The following is a 22890-nucleotide window of genomic DNA, read 5'->3' on the forward strand; positions in this document are numbered from 1 at the left end:
AAGGCTACCCACTCCAGTATTCTGGCCTGGAGAATTCCATGGAGTCCACAGGGTCACAAAGAGTCGGACACAGCTGAGCAGACTTTCACTTTCACATACATATATACTTGTATGTGATTACAGTTTCTTGAGTAATGGACAGAAACTTTGAACAGTGACCATCATCCAGATGTGGTTCTTAGAAGGGAAGGCTGAAGATACTTTTCATGTTATATCCTTGAACTGTTATATTTGGCTGCACGTGTTAATTTTATACTTAACACTGTATTTCATTGATTCTGGGGGCTCAGTCAGTAAAGAATCCTCCTGCAATGCAGGAGACTCAGGTACAATCCCTGGGTCAGGAAGATCTCCTGAAGAAGGAAATGACAACCCACTCCAGTATGCTTGCCTGGGAAATCCCGTAGACAGAGGAGCCTGACGGGTAACCGTCCATGGGATTGCAAGGGTTGGGCTTAGCGACTAAACCACCACCATCTGAGATGTTCTCTTCGTGTTTAAACAGTCCTGAAATTGAGGTGTTTCTTACAAGCGAAGGTATGTCACAGTTTAACTGGCAGCATTTTTTTTTTCTTGCTTGTGGTACTTAAAATGACTTTTTAAAACCAAATGGCATCTTAGGGAGGGATGCTGAAAAATAGTATGTCGATAGGGTGGAGAAGCAAGCAATTTTTATGGTTTACATCTACTCTTGGATATATTTTCCTTGGAGAACTGAATGAGTATTTTTAATAGCATTATTTAGTTAGGTTATTCAGTAATTTCCTGAGCAGCGTCTGTGTACAACAGGGCGCTGTGCGCTGAGAACGATGAGGGGACACAGGAAGAACCAGATGGTCTTGGCGGGTTTAGGTTTCAGGGCTCACCTCGAGGAATAGCTTTTTAAAAAGCTTAGAAACCCGACAAGTCTCAACAGCAGTTTATCAGCCCCAGGGTGCAGAACACACCCTCACATCTGGGAGGAGAAGGGCAAGCTTTCCCAGAAAGGGCCTTTTGAGGGGACCCGTTTCCCTTTGCGGTCTGAAAGACGCGCTCAGCAGATACGCTCTCACGAAATCGTCGGCCCGCTGCTGCCGGCAGGGCTTCGTCCTCCAGGGGGCCCCGGCCGGAGGCCCGAGGGTCTCCGCCCTGCGCCTTGAATTTGGCCACTATCAAACCACGGAAAGTGTGAGCGGCCTCAAGAGTCACCCGGGCGCTTGGGCTCCCGGGCGGCCCTTCCTCACGAGCCCGCCCGCCTCCGGGCACCGCGGCGCAGGTGGAGCCGGCGCGCGCCTCCGCTGAGCTCGGGTTAGAGCCAAGAGCTGCAGCCGCGCCGAGCGCCAGGGCGGAGAAGCGGCTCCTGGGACCGGACGATTCTATACCCACTCGCAGCCCGCCTGTCAAGGAACGAAGTGCCCGACCTATGAAATATCTAAGGGGCGAAATCAAGGCCAGCGAGTAAGAAGCGTCAAAAATTCTGTTCAAAGCGAAGAGCTGCTTCTCATCCGCGGGCCACCCTGTATCGACAGTATAAACTTCCAAATCCACTAACCCCGAGTTACAAAAGCACAAGTCGCTTTAACACTTGTGGCCAAGCTCCCGCGTTTCCCAATGCGGCGCAGCGCTCGGCCTGAGTCGGGCCCGGGGAGGGACGGGCTGGTGGGGGCCGCGACCCGAGGTTCTCCGCTCAAGTCCGTGCTCCCCGGTGAGCGGCTGATAGCTCGCGGGCCCACGTCGACGGGCCCAGGTAACGACTTCTCACTCGGGTTCCCTCGCGGGGCGGGCGGCCCTGAGCGCGAGGAGGGGCGGCTGGATGGCCGAGCCCCTGCTGGCCCGGCGACGGCGCAGGGACCGCGGGCGGGCGGCGGCCGCGCCGAGGCGCACACTGGCCGCCGGGGGGCGCCCTTCCCGGCCCGGCGCTCGCGCGCCCCGCCCCCGCCCGCGCCCCCGGGGCCCTTTTTCCCGACCGGCACCGCCGGACTCGCCGACCTGCCTCATCCTGCCCAGAGGCGAGCGCTCCGTCTGCCCGCGCGGCCCACCTCTAGACTCCGCGGGTGCTGCCCGAGCCTGCGGGCGGCGGGCCAGCCTCCCCGAGCCGCGCCGCCCCGGCCCCGCCGAGCGCGCGGAGCCCCGGGACAATGGGGCCGCGGTGGCTGCTGCTCTGGGCCGCGGGGCTCGGTCTGTGCAGCCCCCTGATGTCGGCCCGCATCCAAGGCCCCAGACCAGGTGAGCGTGGGCCCCGAACTCCCCTCCGGTCCGGTCCCGCAGCCCCGGGCCTCCGCGGGACCCCGGGGGTACCCCCTGACCGCCCCTTCTCCGGGAGCCCTCTGCGGGCTCGGCCCGGACCTCTCTGCACAGACTTCTGGAGCGTGCAGGGTGTGGGAGGTGGAGGAGGAGGGCTTGGGCTGACTTGGGGAAGCCGAGGCACCTCGTTGCATTTGTTGTCACTGCGGGGCCTGTTTCTCCCAGGACCACCCCGAAAAGAAAGGGGTTTCACGTTGCTCCACCAATAGCCGGTCCGGGTTTTTGTGGGGTTTTTTTCCCCCAAGATGAGGTGGAGAACCGCTCTCGCTGAAGTTTTGTTTTGTTCATACGGCTTTTCTTGCACATTTTGAAGGCGAGGAAAGGGGTGTAGAGAAAAGCTTGGTCCCGTGGCCCGTTCAGTGGAGAATCAGGACCTGCCGCCCCGCCGGGCACAGACAGGCCTTCTATCGGGTGGTCGTGGTGCGGGATACCGAGTGATAGCTAGATCGCCACGAGGCGGTGGTCGGCGGGCTTTGTTTGCTTGTTTCCTAGGACCCAGTCTTCCAAGCGAGTTGAGGCAACAATCCAGCTCCTCACAAACGGCTTCCTCAGCCCCTGAGGGATGAAACCATTTCAATTTCTGATCTGCTGGGAGACGGAGGTTTCTCACCTAGAATACATTTATTACTGTGCCCTGCGTGTATTTTTAAGTATCTGGCTGTCTGAGCGAATAAATGTATTTTCCAGCCTCTCTCCCTTAAAAAAACAAGGCAGAAACGTTGTTGCCTGGAAAGAACCTAGATAGAAAGGGATGGGGAAAATGCTTTTATTTCTTTATAAGGATACAACTTTGTAAGCTTTCTGACCGCTTCTTTTATTCCAAGTAGTAACAAATGCTAGCTGTTTTCCTTATCTGTGAAACACTGTGTACTCTGTATTGTTTTCGCAACTTGGAAGGAATACAGGCAGCTGGAGACGGAGAGGTGACAGAAACACACAGAAACTGGTTTCTCTGCTCTCCATCTTTGCTCAGGGTGAGTTTGGAGGTGAGGCTTTTCAGAACCCTGAGAGGCCCACACAGGAGCCCAAGGTTTTGCAGCAACTTCGCAGGTTATCTCTTGCGATATTTGGGAAAGCAGAGAACGCCAGAAAAATTGTGCATGGTGACATTGATGTCAGATATCACTTTATAGATTTATTCTGGGATGTACTCTTAAGAACACAGATTTTTGTCTGAGATTTGGATGGTGAGGTAGAGAATAGGTTTATACAGATGCTGCAGCCAATGTGTCACCTTTCTTCTCAGTGGATTCCCTGGGAAGGTTTTCGGCTTCTTGTTAGGGAGTGAAGTTCAGACTGCTGTTCCCCACGCTTGTTACACACATCCACCTGAATGGTGCATGCTAAGACGCTGCTATAGATAGAGTTGAAAGGACGCTGCTATAGATAGAGTTGAATAACATTGGCCAATTCATCTACCCCGGATTCTGGGATCACTTCATGAGAGAGAGAAGAAAAGAGGATGAGAAAGAAAAGGCACTCTTGTTAAGTGTTGTATTGTGTGTTTAACCCTGGGCCCAGAGGCGTTTTCACTACATATTGTCTCATTTCACCCCCTCACATGTTTATCCCCTTTTTCCAATTCTGAAACTAAGTCTCAGAGACAATGTACCTAAATTCCAAAAGGAGGAGGGGATCCTGGATGGAAGAAATAGGTAGGACCTTGTCTTTGGATGGAGAAGGCGATGGCACCCCACTCCAGTACTCTTGCCTGGAAAATCCATGGACAGAGGAGCCTGGTAGGCTGAAGTCCATGGGGTCGAGAAGAGTCGGACAGGACTGAGCGACTTCCCTTTCACTTTTCACTTTCATGCATTGGAGAAGGAAATGGCCACCCACTCCAGTGTTCTTGTCTGGAGAATCCCAGGGACGGAGGAGCCTGGTGGGCTGCCGTCTATGGGGTCACACAGAGTCGGACATGACTGAAGCGACTTAGCAGCAGCAGCAGTTGTCTTTGGAGAATTTTAAGCCCCATAAAATCAACCGAAAATAGGTCTGCTTTTTATTATCACTGTGCACCTGCAATTCTAAACAATGCGTGTCTTAACCACCTTTATCTGATGGCAGGAATCGAAAGACCCCAGTCATAAGAAATCCTTCCAGGACAAGCCTTGCCCACCAGTTTGAGCTTTCTCAAAGCACTCTCAGACTTGTTCCCACTTGTTTTGGCTTTTCCTGCAAAGTGGCTTTTCCACTTTGTGGGTCTGTCATCCCTCAGCAAAGATTATAAACTTGCATTTATCCCTTTGGCATCTAGAACAGATGTTCAGTCAGCATATACTTGAGAAATTCCTGAGTTCATTAACCAGTTTACATTCCTTTGTCCAAGCAGTATAAGTGAGACTCTCTCATCAAAGCGAGTCAGTGTCCTAGAAGTGATGCCCGTTGATTCTGTGAAGGTCTGGAGAGTAAAAGGTGCCAGAAGCGCTGATGATGACTGTGGCAGAGGGGGTCGGATGGGAGAGTCCATGCACTGCCTTCCTACCCACAAAGCCAAGCTCAGCTCCTCAGTAGAGATGAAGGTGCCTCTCCCCTTGCAGGATGGGCCCCCAGCCTCTGCCCAGCCTCCCTTGTTACTGAGCCTCCCCTGTTACGTAATCTATCACATTACCTGTACTTCACCCAGCCCCCACCCTGTAGTTCCACCAGGAACTATGCTTTCTCTGGCTTCTGTCCCCAGGCTATTCCTCTGGCCAGAATGCCCTTCCCACACCCTACTTGTTCACATTTCATTAAAAACAGGTACTTTATGTCAAGAACCTACTACAGCCAACACCCTGCCTAGATACATTACAGACACTATTTTACTTATTCCTGTATCCACCGTTTGAGTAGATGGCACCCCCATTCTACAGGTAAAAACTGAGGCCCCCAAATGGTTAAGTCACAAGTGCAATTACAAGTGAAAGTGAGATTTGACCAGAGGCCTTTTCCACTAAGTGCAGTTTTCTCTACTGTCCACTATGAAGAGGAAGCCATCCGGACCCCCCAGCCCCTCTGAGAGCAGAGCAATAATCCTGCTGTGTTTCCCAGGATCCCGGAAGGCAGAGTCTGGGCCCCGTTGGCTGGGGAGCCCAGGTCCAGCACACAGAGGTGTTTAGTAAACGTAGATGCATCAACTGTGGTACCCTGCTTTTCCTCTCTGATGCAGGTGATAAGGCAGTCTGTGACTAGACCTTGAATGTGCAGGTTAATTGGCCGTTGCTGAGAGGCTGTGATCTTCCGCCCAACAAACGACACAAAACGAGACAGTGAAGCTGCTTGAAGCCAAGCAGAAACCTCTGAAAGTCAAATTTCTTATGAATCAGCAAGTCGTTTTCTACCCTAGCATCTAAATCACGTAAAACTTCCCCATTCCCGTGCTGCTTTTTTCCATTCATTGGCTCCTTGGTGACTGGGGCACTGTGTTCACAGGACACGTCCTGCGGCTGGCCCACGCTTCCTGCATGTGAGGACAGGTGCCAGGCACTCTGGCCCCTCCTCAGGAATCCTCTCACGTCATCTCTGCTGGTTGCCCTTCCAGCCCTGCCATCTCCTTTTCAGTTCAGCATGTCTGTGCCCTCCCTTCTTTCTAGCTCAGCATTTCTCTACCTTTTATGTCTAAACAGACAAGTGTGCTGTCAGCCCTGACTTGCAGCTCCTCATCAGCTGAGTTTCCTCCTCTGCCAGCCTGCTTGCGGCCATCGCTTCCCTGTGCCCTTGCTGCCCCTCTCTCCTCTCGGGCAGCTCGCTCCTGTCCTGTCCCCGCTCAAACGGACTCAGCTGAGCCTGAGTTGGAGTTCCACTGAGACCCTGGAGTCCCTAGGACCCTGCATTTCTCTTGTCTCACTCTCATTCTGGACACACATCCTTCTTTTCCCTTGAAACTCACCCTTCCTCCCTTCTTTCCCTCTCTTCCTCCTTCCTCCTCTCCCTCCTTCCTTCCTTCCTGTCTTCCTCTGCTTCTAAAATTGAGGTCAGTATTGTTCAACACAGGGAATGTAGCCAATATTTTGTAATAATTTTAAATGGAAAGTAACCTTTCAAAACTGTATAAAAAGATTACACTGAAATGAGTGAAAAGAATTTTTAAATAATTGCATTAAATAATATAAGATTGTGTGATTGAGCATATGACACAGAAGTGCAGTCTTTCTTTGACACACAGTGCGGAGGAGGGGCACGGAATGAAGATATATTAGAGTTAGGGACTGATGCTGCATGACAGTTGGAACCCACCGGAAGAAATAAAGAGGACCAAACTGGGAAATAACATTAATATCAAAATTAACTCTGCTGCTGCTGCTAAGTCACTTCAGTCGTGTCCGACTTTGTGCGACCCCATAGATGGCAGCCCACCAGGCTCCCCCGTCCCTGGGATTCTCCAGGAAAGAACACTGGAGTGGATTGCCATTTCCTTCTCCAATGCATGAAAGTGAAAAGTGAAAGGGAAGTTGCTCAGTCGTGTCCGACTCTTCGCGACCCCATGGACTGCAGCCCACCAGGCTCCTCCATCCATGGGATTTTCCAGGCAAGAGTACTGGAGTGGGGTGCCATTGCCTTCTCCGAAATTAACTCTATAGATATAAAAATAATTAAACAAAATTGAGGTAGGATCTACATAGAATAAAATTAACTATTTTTAAGTTTACAGTTAGTAGCGTTTAGCACATTTACAGTGTGGTACACCTACTGCCTCTATCTAGTTCCAAAACATTTTCATCACCTCAAAAAGAAACCCGGTCACCATCACGCGCTTAGCCCCATCCCCTACCTCCAGCTCTTGGCAGCACTGATTTGCTCTGGGCTCACCACTTCTGCGTATTTCCACACATGAATGGAATCATATCATGTGCAGCCTTTTGTATCTGGGGAATTGCATCCCCTTTACTGTGGGATACTCACAGAACCCCAGAAGGATCATCAGGAACCCCAGCCTGGGTTTACTTTTGACTAGGATGACAGTATCCAGGACTCCAGTTTCGACACTGAGAATTTTCTGTTTGTTTCCCTACTTTGTGGTTTATTTCATTCTGCTGTTCACCTCCTCATGCTTATGCCCCAGACTGTCAGAATACACAGTTCTCTGTCTAGACCAAGCTTCCCCCAGACAACCTCTCCCACATTGACCTTGGGATGTGTGTGTGCTTAGTCGCTCAGTTGTGTCTGACTCTTTGTGATCCCACGGACTGTGGCCCGCCCGCTCCACTGTCCGTGGAGATTCTCCAGGCAAGAAAACTTGAGTGGGTTGCCATTTCCTTCTCCAGGGGAACTTCCCAATCCAGGGATCGAACCCAGGTCTTTCTCGTTGCAGGCAGATTCTTTACTAACTGATCCACCAGGGAAGCCCTTACCTTGGGATGGTGCTTGGAAAAACCCATGAAGTGATGCCGCCTCTTTCTCCATCCCAAGGCATCCAGTGATGTTTGGCCACTTACCAGGCCATTACAGACCTTTATTTGCTTTCAAAAGAGCCTGCTTTTGGAAATAACAGGAATAATCTGAAATTTGCACTTCAAATGTATTGAATTTCAGGAAAGGACCTAATCTAGTCTCATCTAGTTACACTTCAAGTCTGTGGTGGATTAAAACTCAGGCATTGTGTATTATAGAGGAGCGTTTTCCAGTGTTTTCTTTTTTGCTGATCAGCAGTAAGGACTCTAAGGAATATGCTTTACATGATGACACAGTTGCTGCCTGTATTTTCAATAAATGCCCAGGGACAGCCACGGTGTACAGTAACAAAAGTTATCCCAACCAGTACTCAGCTTTACCATGTGCTATGCGTTCTGACATTTTCTATAGGATTCTGTTTTTTTAAAAGCTTGTTGCAGTCCCGTGCATTGATTTCATAAGCAGCGTCAAGTCTCTAGCATCATCTGAACACTGGCGCAGCAGGCGCAGCGCGCTGTCCTGCGGCCGTCAGCAGAACTGAAGCTTATGTGGCCTTACAAGAAGAGTTCTGCTTTCCAGGAAGTGCTCTTTATGACCGTTTCTATCATCTCTAGAACGTAGCTTCTTTCAGTTGGGGTTTACAAGCTGCAGTAGGACTTGGGTGGGGTTGGGGTGGGGGTGTGGAAACGTTTGGTTCTGGGGAAATCAGTGATTATAAACATCCTTTACTGTAAATTAGTTTTCCTGTCAGCTCGGCGTCCTGTAGAGAGCGGTATCCCCACGCCTGTCCCTCTGGGTGGAGAACGGGCCTGGAGGAATGGGGAGAGCCAGGATCAGCGTCCTTCCCAGAGGCCCTGCTAGTCTTCTGACCCCACGAGTTGAGTCGGGCCCTGGCCTTCAGGAGGGGGCCCCACACACGTTTCAGTGCCTGCAGTGGTGTCGGGCACTCTGGTGTTTACATTTTCTGGTTAGCCTTGCTTCCTGTATGCCCCTGGCTTCCCCCCACGTTTGCTTTGCGATGCTCCCTGCCTGCTCCAGAGTGTGGGAGGGCCAGGGGCCGCCGCGGGCAGGGGCCGCCCCGTCTTCACTCTGCAGTCAGGGTTTATCTTACTCTGTAATGCTGGCTTGTCCTCAGCAGAGATTCTTGTTCATTTGCTTGCTCACTGACTTGCTTCTGCCTCATCTGAAGCAGTATTCTAAACATCTCTTTCTCTGTTTTGTCCTTGACCATCTCTTGCTACATCTGTCCTGTCTGTGAGGGCCGGGTTGTTGGCACACAGTTGGCGTGTCGCCAAGGTCAGCAGGACTTGTGATTCCCAAGCAACAGCTGTGCCCATCATCGGCCGAACTCACACCCTTACACGGCTGTGTCCCAGTTGCTGTGTATAGTTCCGAAGGGTGGGCACATTGTGTGCTGAAATGCTAGAGAAGAAAAGCGTCCTTTCAGGAGTAGGTCCTGAATTCACAGCTCTTTTGAAGAGACAGGGTAAGTGGTGTTCAAAGAGCATGAGCTTCAGAACCTGGCAGATGTGGCTCAGGCCCCGGCTGCCCCGCTTTCTACCCGTGGGGCGTTGGATCAGTCACTTAGCCTCTCTGCTCACCCATGTTGTCTGTAAAATAGGCGCTGTCACGCTTATCTCATAAAAATACTGGGGTTACATGAGGTAGGTAAGTGAAATATTGAGCACAAAGTAACTGCTCAACAAATGTGTTCTTCATACCTGCACCCTCCGTATTCCAGAAACGCCTTGGAAGGACTGGTATCACAGGAATTCTCTCAGTGGAAAGCTGTGTTCGCACAAACATTCAAGCACCTTTTGCCCTTCAAAACTAACACAAAAGAGAAACGCAAAAGAAAACTTGTCTTTAGTTTTTGGTGGCTAGTAAATGTGCATAAAATGTTTTTCTTCTTTTATTTTTCACTTTTCATTATGGAAATTTTCAGAGCTACCCAAAGTGGGCAGTATAATTACCTTCTGTATGCTTTATCTGTATCCTCACTTTCCTCCTCTCCAAATGGACAATTTTAAAGCAAATCCCAGACACACGGTATCTTTTCATGTGTAAATATATATCCTTAGAGATAAGAACTCTTTTCTTCATGTAACCACAGTGACGTTCTAACACCTAAAATGACTGAACAACAGTTTCTTAATATTGTAACTATTCAAATGCTCAGTGTTTGCATTTCACTGACTGTCTCATAAATACTTTTCCGGTTGGTTTATTTGAATTGGGATCAGATGAGGTCCGCTGCTGCATTAGGTTGATGTATCCTTAAGTCTCTTTTAATCTGTGATGGTTTTCCCTCTCTCTTTTCAAGGCTCTGTGTCAGAGAAACTGGGTCATCCCTCTTCTAGACTTTCCTATTACATACTGGGTCTATGCAGCAGGGCTGTTCAGCGTGCCTTTCTCTCCTATGCGTTTGCTATAACGTGGTCCATTTGGAGGCTTAACCTGATTTATTTGGTTTTTCTCCAAGACTACCTGACCTAGTGGTGGTGTGCACACACCTGTTACATCACCTGTTGTTTGTTTGTTTTTAATTTGTTTGGCTACACCAGTCTTAGTTGTCGCATATGGGATCTAGTGCCTTGTCCAGAGATTGAACCCAGGTCCCCTGCACTGAGAGCGCAGATCCTAGCCCCTGGACCACCGGAAAAGTCCTGTCTCTCTTTTTGAGACCTTAAGGTTACGCAGTGGACTCGGGTGTGGTCAGGTGACCCAGTTATCAGAGAGTTCCTATCATCTACCCTATCCTTACACCTCACGTTTTTTTTTTTAAGAGACTAATAATCTTTGGACTAAATCTTATTTCATTAAGCACTTCAAGATGCATTTCTAAATCTGTCATTGTTTCTATGTTTATAAGCTGGGATTATTTTATAAAGTAGAAGTTTCCTTCATTGACTATTTGGCTTCCCCAAAATATTTTCAATATAGAAAAGGCAAGATAAATGCTGAATCTGGCCTTTATTTACCAATTTTCATACTGGGTCCTCTCATTTCATTCAAAAGTGACCCAAAAAGGTTTTGTTTTCCTTGAAGTATAATTATGAACTCATCAGTTCAGTCACTCAGTCGTGTCTGACCCTTTGCAACCCCGTGGTCTACAGCACACCAGGCCTCCCCGTCCATCACCAACTCCCAGAGCTTATACAAACCCATGTCCATTGAGTCGGTGACGCCATCCAACCATCTCATCTTCTGTCGTCCCCTTCTCCTCCTGCCCTCAATCTTTCCCAGCATCAGCGTCCTTTCCAATGAGTCAGCTCTTTGCATCAGGTGGCCAAAGTATTGGAGTTTCAGCTTCAGCATCCGTCCTTCCAATGAATACTCAGGACTGATTTCCTTTAGTATCCTCTGGTTGGATCTCCTTCCTCTTTCTCAAGAGTCTTCTCCAACACCACAGTTCAAAAGCATCAGTTCTTTGGCATTCAGCTTTCTTTATAGTCCAACTCTTACATCCATACATGACTACTAGAAAAACTGTAACTTTGACTAGACAGACCTTTGTTGGCAAAGTAATGTCTCTGCTTTTTAATACGCTGTCTAGTTTGGTCATAACTTTTTTCCAAGGAGCAAGCATCTTTTAATTTCATAGCTGCAGTCACCATCTGCAGTGATTTTGGAGCCCCCCAAAATAAAGTCTGACACTGTTTCCACTCTTTCCCCATCTATTTCCCATGAAGTGATGGCACCAGATGCCATGATCTTAGTTTTCTGAATGCTGAGCTTTAAGCCAACTTTTTCACTCCTCTTTCACTTTCAAGAGGCTCTTTAGTTCCTCTTCACTTTCTGCCATAGGGTGGTGTCATCTGCATATCTGAGGTGATTGATATTTCTCCCGAAAATCTTGATTCCAGCTTGTGCTTCTTCCAGCCCAGCGTTTCTCATGATGTACTCTGCATATAGTTAAATAAGCAGGGTGACAATATACAGCCTTGACATCCTCCTTTCCCTATTTGGAACCAGGCTCTTGTTCCATGACCAGTTCTAACTGTTGCTTCCTGACCTGCATACAGATATCTCAGGAGGCAGGTCAGGTGGTCTGCTATTCCCATCTCTTTCAGAATTTTCCAGTTTATTGTGATCCACACAGTCAAAGGCTTTGGCATAGTCAATAAAACAGAAGTAGACGTTTTTCTGGAACTCTTGCTTTTTCGATGATCCAACAGATGTTGGCAATTTGATCTCTGGTTCCTCTGCCTTTTCTAATAGATCTTAACAAATATGGCCTTTCTCCCACATTTCCGTGCATTTCTGTCATTATTCTCTTAATGATCTTTGGCCACTGGGAAGGGCCCTTGGACTGACTTCAGAGTCTTTCTGACCTGACCCTAATGTTCTTTGAAGATATTCAGGGCTCATCTTGGGCACTTCCTCCCCCACATCTGGCACCAGCAGTTTCTTTAAGGAGCAGTTCTTTTCCTAATGCGTGGTTCCATCTGAGACCGTGGAGTATCCCACTCATGTTGTTTTCTGCTTGGAGTTAGTATGTTTCCATCATTCTTCCATCACCCCCTTTTTGATTGCTCTTTAGCCTGTAGTGTTGAGTCACTGGTGGAGAAGTGCAGGGTACAGCTATCCTCTATGAATGTAGGCAAGGTCCTGGGATTTCTGATTTCTTAACCCACCAAGGGTGAGCCCTCTAGGCCAGAGCTCTGAGTCAGAACTAAAGCTGGCATATTCTGGGAGGCTGACATGGTATAAATCCAAGGATCATGAGGGACCTTGAGAGAACATCTGGGCACCACTCTGCTTCTAGGCCAGATCTCGTCAAAGTCAGAAAAAGTGCCGTGCCTGACTTATAATTTCTGAAAGTCTCCAGAGTTAGAGAGTCCACATTCAAACTCATTAGCAATATTCTATGTTCAACAATCAAAATTACTCTAGAGCCATTTCAAGAAACCTGAATTAAGTGAAACTTTTGCAACAAATATGAGGATCAATTTTAGGACTTGTCCTATGTGTTTTTTTAAGCCATCAGTTCAGTTCAGTTCAGTCGCTCAGTCATGTCCGACTCCTTGCGACCCCATGAATTGCAGTATGCCAGGCCTCCCTGTCCATCACCATCTCCCGGAGTTCATTCAAACTCACGTCCATTGAATCGGTGATGCTATCCAGCCATCTTATCCTCTGTCGTACCCTTTTCCTCCTGCCCCCAATCCCTTTAAGCCATAACTTACCAATAAAAACACAGATGGTTACAGGCATTTTTGATCTGCTGACAGGCACTTTCTCCTTGACCTGGGACTAAAGTAAAAGCAAGATTCCCAAACTCAAATTTCAGCCTGAGGGGCACAAGCTAGTTGGATGTATCTAGTCACCTGGAATTGGTTTTATTCTCTCTTTGATGCTGGTATACAGTTAGATAAACAAAATTTGCTGACGTCCTGTAATCCCATAAAGACCAAAATATCAAAATCTGTGGTGGCAAGAAAAGGTGACACCTTAGGCAATGATATCTAATCACAGGATTATGCATTCTTCCTGGGCTCCAGCCTATAAAAATGTCATGTTCGAGTGGGCATAAAGTTTCTGTCGTAAACACCATACTGCCCAAGAAGGCCGAGTCAGAGGAGAAATTTTTGAAAACAGATACTGATTCCTAAAGTGTTGGGTTGGCCATAAAGTTCATTTGGGCTTTTCCGTACACTATGACAGAAAAAGCCAAACGAAATTTTTGGCCAACCAAGACTAGCTACGGAGCAAAGCCTAATGACAGTTTTATATGTTCAGGCCACGTGACCACATCTAAGAGTTGAGTTGTGAGTGTTCGTGGTTTTCCAGGGTACCCCTCCTCTGGGTCACGTCCTGATGCTCATGTAGGTTGCACACAGGCATGCGTGTGCTTTTCTCCCCTCTGTACATGACATGACAGGTCCTCAATCTGGCCAAGCCCCCAGAGGACTTTCTGCAGCAGAAAGTCATGTTACTTTAAGGTTCCTGTGGGTCAGCATTTTTAAGGACACGTATCTTTGTGGTCCTGAAGTGCCAGGACTCATTCATTTCTGTTCTTCCACCTCCCACACATTCATGACTTCGAGGGTAGCCTCACTTCCCTCCCACGGGGGCCGCTGAACCAGGGTCCGGTTCCCACATGAGTGGATCAAGACACACAGAGCGAATTAGATGCATCACAAGAGGAGGGAAGTGATCCTTGAGGGAAAGGTTGTGAATTTGAAATTTGATTTACGGCTCTGAATGCTGGGGCTCTGTACCTTACAGCCTCTTCATGTCCCTCGTCACATTGAAAAACTAAACACGGTTATATGTTGAGGGAGGGAAGAGGAAGACAGATTCCATCTTAATTTCTTTGCTGCTTTTTTTTTTTTTTTGCTCTCTAAAACAAACTACATTGACGTGATGGGGAAGGATAATATTTTCTCACACTGGTTAATTTTTGAAGATTACAAAGTGGACATATATCCTTATTTCATGTGTGATGCTCCAAGCTGCCAGATTTGTGGGCCAGGCAGGTACTGGATCTTCCCGTTTTAGTGATCCTGAGACTGAGTTCAGAGGAGGTAAGTGACTCCTGGTAGAGCCACTTGTTTGCTGTTGTTCAGTCACCCAGTCGTGTCTGACTCTTTTGCTACCCCATGGACTGTAGCCCTCCAGGCTCCTCTGTCCATGGGATTTCCCAGGCAAGAATGCTGGAGTGGGTTGCTGTTTCCTACTCCAGGGGATCCTTCTGACCCTGGTATCGAACCTGCGTCTTCTGTATTGCAGGTGAATTCTTTACTGCCGAGTCATCAGGTAGAGCCAGCATTAGAATGCAAATCTATAACTAAAAGCCGATTTAAGGACCACACCTCCTACCTGTGGGGCAGGGTACTAGAGAGACTTGGAGGTTAAATAGGAACCATTTCCCACCCTTAGGGAACAGCCGCGATCTGTGTACACTCAGGCTCATCACTGCAGATTTTTGTTCTTCCTGTGGCACAGATCAGTTCATTTGTGCTCTTGCTGAGGTCATCTGACCTCGAGCTTTCGGTACCAGGCCCTGTTCTACTGTGTACCAGTTGGTGCCATTCTAGGTTTGCTCTTCATTTTGGAAATAGATGCCAATTTACTGTGTTTTATTTTGTAGTTCTAGAAGTTCCGTTGGTTGGTTTCATTGCTGTTTTCTATTTCTTCATTCATTTCAATGAAATCTTTCTCTTCCCTCATTAAGCATAGTTGCAGCACACCCTTTAAAATCCTTACCTGCTAGTTCTAACATCTGAGTCATCTTGGGATTGGTTTCCATTGATTGTCCTTTTCTCTTGAGACTGGGTCCCACTTTCCTGATTCTCTTTATAGCGAATGATTTTTAACTGTATGCTGAACATTATCCTACTGTAAACACTCAAGATTTTGTCTTATTTCTCTAAAGAGTGTTGCTGGTTTTGCTTTAACAGGCAGTTAATTTGGTTGAACTCAAACTGCAAACGTTTCCTCTTGAGCAAAAAAGCTCAAACAGCTCTTCTATTCTTTTAAGTATAGCAAAGCAGCTTCACATCTCCCCTGAGTGTGCTCCAAACCTGGGGCAGAATTTACACTGGACTCTGCGGCTCTCCATGCCTCTCCGCTTGCTCTTTTCTGCATTCTTCCCTCAGTTTCCAGTGACTGTGGTTGCCCTGAACACTGTCTTCTAGTTCTTTGGGCCACAGAGACTATGAGGTTTCTATTTGAGTTTCAGCTATCTTTCGTGGCACTGACTTTGGCCTCCTCTCAAGCTAAAAGCCACTGAAAGCCAGAAACCCATCGGTTGCCATCTTTTCTTTCAAGACCCATCCCTCCCCTCTCCAACACGACTGTGAACCTACATAACTTCAGGTCGTTGATTCCGGGGAGGAAAGGAATCCAGAGTCTGTGTAATTTTTGTCTAGGGGATAGTTGGGTCTGGTAAGGACCTTCTAGAAGCAGCACTCTCTCTTACTGCATCATGCTTTTCTGTGTAAGTTTTTGTTTGCAGGAAGGTTCCACTACTGAAAAATAAAACTGAAAGCTGGAAAATTCACTGTACTTATCTCATTTCCAGCCAGTTCTCATTGCCCGGACCTCACTTCTGAGTGACATGTGTGTCCAGCCTTTGTGGTAATCGCCCCCAGGGATAGAAGCCTCATCCTTTTCCCCCTGGGGCTTCTGTCCCCACTCTTCAGCTCCCCAAAGCCCAACAGAGGCTCTCTGTCCAAGTCTCCTCAGTGATAGAATGACAGTGCAACTCCTGGGACGCAAAAGCTGGTGGAGCTCCAGCAGCTAAACGCTGCATTTCTGGGATGAACATTTCCACTGGATGTTTTTGGTGGAGGAGGGTGATAAAGGAAGGGTGTTTGCAGCAGAGCCTTTATGGTGATTTCTAGTTGACACTCAAAAGAGCCTGGCTGGCCTGGCATCTGCTTGGATGCATGTGACATTTTGGAACTGAGTTGAGGGAGGCACTGACCTAGAACTGGCGCTGCTCCACTGACCTACTGAGGAGGGAGACAGGGAAGATGACTTAAGTGGTAGGTGCCTTGCGGTTTTATTAGACAGTAACCTAAGGGACTGCGGTTTGGACCCAAAGATGATGACAGATTTGGGACATTCTACTGTGTAAACAAGCCAAAACTAGTAAAGGAGAGCTTCTATCACCTGGATAACTGTCATGGAAACTGGGTCCCCTCAGTGTTGCTCAAGGAGAAGGCAATGGCACCCCACTCCAATCCTCTTGCCTGGAAAATGCCATGGACGGAGGAGCCTGGTGGGCTGCAGTCCATGGGGTTGCTAAGAGTTGGACATGACTGAGCGCCTTCACTCTCACTTTTCTCTTTCATGCATTGGAGAAGGAAATGGCAACCCGCTCCAGTGTTCTTGCCTGGAGAATCCCAGGGACGGGAGATCCTGGTAGGCTGCCGTCTGTGGGGTAGCTCAGAGTCGGATACGACTGAAGCGGCTTAGCAGCAGCAGCAGTCTTGCTCAAAGTCACCTCTAGCTCCATAAGCTTTAAGATGTTCCCTCAACTTTCTGTGTTGATTTTTCCATGAGGGAGAATGGATCTCAAGGGATGGCCACAAACCAAATGAAGGAAAAAAAAATGTATACCTGCGGGCCTATGGAGGAAAGAGAAGTCACACAGCCTGGGGTGATCTGTTTATAGAGACAGCGGCCAGCATAGAAAAGAAGTCAAGGCTTTTTTCTTTCACATCAGCCTGTACTCAGCCTGTCCTAATATCTGCAGGAGAGATCTCTGAAAGTCTGTGGTTCACCTCATCTCTCCGAGGAGCAGAGCTTGAAAAGTGTTTGCTTATGCCAGAAACAAAATGTGGTACACTACCTTGAGTTAGCTAATTCCCTGATGAAGTCTGGCCTTCCCTGGTGGCTCAGTGGTAATGAACCCACCTGCCAGTGCAGAAGACTCAGGTTTGATCCCTGGGTCAGGAAGATCCCCTAGAAAAGGAAATGGCAACCCACTCCATTATACTCGCCTGGGAAATCCCCGTGGACAGAGGAGCCTGGCAGGCTACAGCCTGTGGGGTCGCACGGAGTCAGATGCGATGGAGCGCACACACAGAGAGACACACACAGATAAAGTCTGTTGTCCACTTGAGTGTTACCTGCTCTTTAGCACCGACTGTCCCAGGAGGAAACAAAAAGCCAAAGTCAAGTGTACTCTCTCCTTGTCTCTTTTGCCTTTTTAATTATTTAAATTTTTTTTTTTTACTTTTCAGGGACAGAAGCAACAAACGGTACTTTGGGTCCCCGGTCTTTCTTTCTCAGGAATTCCAATGACGGATATGAACAAATCCCACTGCCAGAGGACGAGGACTCGAGTGAAGGTGAATTCACAGAAGACAGGATAAGCCCAGGCAACAGAAGCAGCCCTCCCCAAAAGTCACCCCCTGTGTTTATCTCCAAAGCTGCCTCGGGATATCTGACCAGCGCCTGGCTCACTGTCTTTATCCCCTCGGTCTACACAGGCGTGTTCCTGGTCAGCCTTCCGCTGAACACCATGGCCGTCGTGGTGTTCGTCTTGAAGATGAAGGTCAAGAAGCCGGCCGTGGTGTACATGCTGCACCTGGCCGTGGCAGACGTGCTCTTCGTGTGTGTGCTTCCCTTCAAGATCAGCTACTACTTCTCCGGAAGCGACTGGAGGTTCGGGCCTGCCCTGTGCCGCCTCGTCACGGCGGCCTTCTACGGGAACATGTACGCCTCCATCATGCTCATGACGGCCATCAGCGTGGACCGCTTCCTGGCCGTGGTGTACCCCATCCAGTCGCTCTCCTGGCGGACGCTGGGGCGCGCCGCCGTCATCTGCCTGGCCATCTGGGCCGTGGCCGTCGCGGGGGTGGCGCCCCTGCTCCTGCAGGAGCAGGCCACCTTCGTGCCGGGGCTCAACATCACCGCCTGCCACGACGTGCTCAGCCAGGAGCTGCTGGAAGACTACTACTCGTACTACTTCTCCGCCTTCTCCGCCGTCTTCTTCTTCGTGCCGCTGATCCTCTCCACCGTCTGTTACGTGTCCATCATCCGATGCCTCAGCTCTTCCGCGGTTGCCAACCAGAACAAGAAGTCGCGGGCTTTGCTCCTGTCGGCGGCTGTCTTCTGCATCTTCATCCTTTGCTTTGGACCCACAAACGTCCTTCTGCTTCTCCACTACGCGTTCCTTTCCCATGACTCCGTGACAGAGGCCGCCTACTTTGCCTACCTCCTGTGTGTCTGTGTCAGCAGCATAAGCTGTTGCATCGACCCCTTGATATACTACTATGCTTCCTCGGAGTGCCAGAGGCACCTCTCCGCTGTCTTACACTGCAAGGAAAGTTCGGATCCCAGCAGCTGTAACAGCAGCGGTCAGCTGATGCCAAGTAAAATGGACACCTGCTCTAGCAACCTGAGCAGCAGTCTATACAAAAAGCTCTTAACTTAGGAAAAGGGATTGACAGTGAGTTAAAAAGAAAATGTTAAAAAAGCAGATCACCTGAGGATTCAACTTCATCCCTGACCCAAAAAAAAAAAATTTGTTTTCTTTACCATCCAAAACAACAAATTTGCGACTTATGTGCCTCCCTAGGAGAGCTTGTATATTTGGTGGTTTCAGACAAAAGTAACAGGAATAGAAAACATTATTCCAAGAGAGCATTGCCAGTGTTACCACAAGAATTAAGCGTCTCTGCTTTCATATATTTACATGACTTATTATATGTGTGTATGTGTGAATTGATACACATGTACTTAGATCATTTGCAGTACAGTATAGAGTAGGCACTTTGAAACCCTCTCTTTTTTCACCAGAGACTACGGAAATAAACTCTGATTTTCTGATTTAACATGCAAAGTTTAGGTTGGAGTTCAACTCGGAACATCTGAAGAAGCCAGTCAGTAGTGAGAGATTCTACAGTTTGGACTTGCACAGCTTTTGCAAATAAATGTATTTTTAAATTGTTCAACAGCAATGTTTAAATTGTTGAGGGATGAGACTTAGTACTAGCTGTGTGTAGACAAAGTTCTTTTGTTTTTCTTGTTAAATATATCGAAGTTTGAATTCTTAAAATTATTAAAGCGGGTGAAAAAAGATGATGTGGGTAGCATTTTTGCTGTTTTCCACGCCACGTGTGTAAACTGAGAATGAGCAGAAGTCCCACCAGTGACCTGAGGTTGGCTTTCAAAGCGTCTTGCCATCCCCCCATCCCCCACCCCAGATGAAGGACTCCAGGCAGTAGAAACAAGCCAGGGCCACGTGTTTGCTATCCTCTGCTGGGATTCCCTCAAGGGTCGGCTGGGAGCTTATGTTTATTAGAAGTTGGTGGAGTAGGATGTGCCATCCCAAGAGATAGTGAATGTAAAGGACTTCCCTGCCTATTTTAAGAATGGAGAAGGAAGGCACCTCTGCCTGCCGCAGTTAGGCTGCAAGGGTCACAGTCAGAGCTACAGGGCAAGCGTGGACAGTCATCGCGTGCTCTAGGCACGCATGGGTGCTGGGCAGACAGTGGAGTCAGACTGAAACCTACTCTGGAGAATAACAAAGTGGACCAACACACAGAGTCGACAAGTGTTAAAGAAGTGCATCAATGTGTAAAGAAGTGCGTTTAGCCAGATGTCACCAGGAAATGCCACATCATCGAGCCTGCCAGGTGAAGAACTTTGAACATTTGGTTACTACTTCCTGTGGTTACAACTTGAGACGAAAACATAATACATTACAGGAAGCGTGTTTTTAAAAATAAGTCCTTCAGTCACAGAATATGAAATGTTCTATTATAGTGTTATTCAAGGAAGATAATTATAAATTCTGTATATAATATAATCATCAGTCTATGTATCAACATGAAAGCAAAGTTGTACATAAACGATTAAAAAAAATAAAACATCAACTAAGGATAAAAAGTAAGTCCTTCAGTCTGACTTAATTGGACACTATTTACCAATGTTTTGTTCAGTACATACTCAAATCAGATTTTTTAAAAAGCATTAATTATGTCAGATTAGAAATGGCAGAAGTAGAATTGACTTTGAAATCTAGGAAAATATTCTCCATTTTTTCCATTCACTTTTCTAAAGAGTTAACGAAATGACTTTAAAAGCATTTTTTAACCCTATGATGAGTATCAAGTATAGAATATCCTCATGTATTTAGCAAAATAATTAAAAATAATGTTGATATATGTCTTTTTTCCTTATGAAAAAATGTTGACATTTTAAACAAACAGAAAGCTGTAAGACAAGTGCTTACCTATTCAAAAGAGCAAACTGTTTCCAGATGCTATTGAATAATTCACATAAAAGTATGTATTGTAAGTAAAAGTTAACATTGTTTTTATTTAGTTACTATATTCATTTTATCTAATTTAGTGAAGATATACTGTCACTGTTTATTCATTGTTTATATTGAAATACATCTGACTTCATAAGACCCATTACTGTACTATCAGTATGTGCTTATAAAATATTACATCACTGTTTTTATGTTCTTTTTTTAAAACCTGTATAACCTCTATTAATAAACCTGAAGGTTTGCTTGACATCTGTTTGGAATAAAATATTATTGTGTCTTTAGAGCCTGGCAGGAAGGCCAGTCTAAGGATGTAGCTGTTTGTTGTTTAGTCAAGAAGTCACCTTAGACTCTCTAGGACCCCATGGACTGTGGCCCACCAGACTCCACTGTCGATCAGCCCATGTCTCATGCGTTGGCAGGCAGATTCTTTACCACTCAGCCGCCAGGGAAGCCATCAATGAAGACATGATTTGCAGAGGTGTGGGCCAGGGTTAAGGGTAAAGAACCTGCCTGCCAGTACAGGAGACATGAGAGGCATGGGCTCAGTCCCTAGGGTGGGAAAATCCCCTGGAGGAGGGCATGGTAACCCACTCCAGTGTTCTTGCCTGGAGAAGTCCATGGACAGAAGAGCCTGGGGGGCTACAGTCCATAGGGTCACACAGAGTCAGACACCACTGAAACAATTTAGCACGCACGTACTGCTAGGTTTCCCTTAACCGAGAGCTGGCGAAGAGCCCCAGGGACTAGCGGTTAAGGAAAGCTGTTACATCCCAGGCCCAAAGCAGGTTGAGGGTGGGGGGTGGATACGCAGACATTCTCTCCCCACACCTTGACCTCTGTTGGTGCCTCCCATTGCTCCTGATTTTAACCTGCACCCCAAGGTCAAGGGAACCTGCGTGATATAGCCCATAAAGTTGAGTTTCTTGGGGCACAGAGAATGGAACTGGAAGGGAGAAAGAAAAGTACAATTTCTACCAAAAGCTTTGGTAGTTAATTACAAAACTTCCTGTGTTGTTTTTTTTTTTTTTCCTCAATCCCTTCTTAGGAAAATTTAAGGTTATATCTTTGAGAGTATGTTTGGATTCCTGGGTTATGAGCATCTTGGATCGTCTGCAGTTCTTTCCTAGTGAAGAGAGAAACCAGTGTCAGAGGCTGAAACTTAAGGAAGGGTTGCTCTTGAGGGATAGTCCTTTGCCGTCCAACACTCCCTGGGGCAGAGGGAGGAGGAGGAATTAAAAGCAAAATTATAAGTACCTATGAGAGCTGAAAGTCAACCCCAAATTCTGATAATGTATTTCTAAGTGCATAGTCAACAGAAAAGTTATTTCAACTAACAAGAATTATTCGGCACACAGCATTTGTAAGTTAACACATGAACTCAAGTTCCTGAGGCCTGGAGTCTGCGTAGTATTTCAGGAATGGATCTATTGAATGAAGTCAGCTCAGGTCACGGTCACCAGAAAATGGGATCCGTCCTCAAACCAGAGAATGACCTTTAAGCTCTTCCATTGTCATTTTTTAAAAATATGCTTGAAACCAAAAACATTTGAATTTTCTTAACCCAAAAAAGTATGTTTTTTTCCACCAAGTCAAAAATAGGATTTTAAAGGAAGTGGAATACTTGACTGTTAAATATACACAAGGAAAATTTGAGGTTACAGTTCTTAATTTAAGAAATGAAGAGAAATGTCAGTATGTCCTTCAGGAAGTCTTAAGCTATGGGAGCAAAATGGAAAAACTGAAGCAATGTTTTTGAGGAAGTTTTTTCCCTGAGGCCTGGGCCTTTCCACTGGTAGCCTCTCACCTAGGTGCCGTCATGAACTTAACTGGGAAAATAGTCACAAACAGTAATTTCCTGGCAGAACTGTGTGTCAAAACTGCTAGAATAAATGTGCATGGAGAATAATTAACCACAGGATGCACTGAGTGTGGTTTATGAAGGAGTTGCTTTCAGGAAGCTGTGACCTGAGCAGAGAGGAGAAATGCTCTGGTTCTGTGATTCTCAGTCCCTGAGGCCCTTTCAGAATATGCACCCAGTCAGAACTGTCTTGATATACTAAGATAACGTTTTGGTCTGATTCTCTCACAAGTATCAGTTCAATTAAGTCGCTTAGTTGTGTCCAACTCTTTGCGACCCCATGAATCGCAGCATGCCAGGCCTTCCTGTCCATCGCCAACTCCCAGAGTTTACCCAAACTCATGTCCATCGAGTCCGTGATGCCATCCACCCATCTCATCCGCTGTCGTCCCCTTCTCTTCCTGCCCCCAATCCCTCCCAGCATCAGGGTCTTTTCCAATGAGTCAACTCTTCACATGAGGTGGCCAAAGTATTGGAGTTTCAGCCTCAACATCAGTCCATCCAATGAACACCCAGGACTAGTCTCCTTTAGGATGGACTGGTTGGATCTCCTTGCAGTCCAAGGGACTTGCAAGAGTCTTCTCTAGCACCACAGTTCAAAAGCATCAATTCTTCAGCGCTCAGCCTTCTTCACAGT

At 47.3% G+C, this 22890-nt stretch overlaps 1 protein-coding gene across 2 annotated transcripts; it reads left to right on the top strand.

Moving 5' to 3' along the window:
- The first annotated feature begins 1568 nt into the window (after positions 1-1568).
- Positions 1569-20642, top strand: F2R (coagulation factor II thrombin receptor). 2 transcript variants are annotated; one of them, XM_069597557.1, is made up of 3 exons: positions 1852-2205; positions 17355-17462; positions 17604-20642. In XM_069597557.1, exons 1-3 carry the CDS (start codon positions 2118-2120, stop codon positions 18548-18550), a joined length of 1143 nt encoding a protein of 380 aa, XP_069453658.1. In that variant the 5' UTR covers positions 1852-2117; the 3' UTR covers positions 18551-20642. The 2 variants fall into 2 exon arrangements, with proteins under 2 accessions (XP_069453657.1, XP_069453658.1); XM_069597556.1 differs by having other exon boundaries at positions 1569-2205; positions 17355-20642.
- The last annotated feature ends 2248 nt before the right edge of the window (positions 20643-22890 follow it).

Source organism: Ovis canadensis, chromosome 7 (assembly GCF_042477335.2).
Source record: "Ovis canadensis isolate MfBH-ARS-UI-01 breed Bighorn chromosome 7, ARS-UI_OviCan_v2, whole genome shotgun sequence".
In the NCBI taxonomy this organism is placed as follows: Eukaryota; Metazoa; Chordata; class Mammalia; order Artiodactyla; family Bovidae; genus Ovis; species Ovis canadensis.

What these genes read in the sequence shown, in the direction of transcription:
- F2R (XM_069597556.1), top strand. Translation starts at nt 2,118, where the DNA reads ATGGGGCCGCGGTGGCTGCTGCTCTGGGCCGCGGGGCTCGGTCTGTGC. An exon ending in CATCCAAGGCCCCAGACCAG is followed by an intron (nt 2,206 to 17,354) that starts GTGAGCGTGGGC and finishes TTTACTTTTCAG; the next exon opens with GGACAGAAGCAACAAACGGT.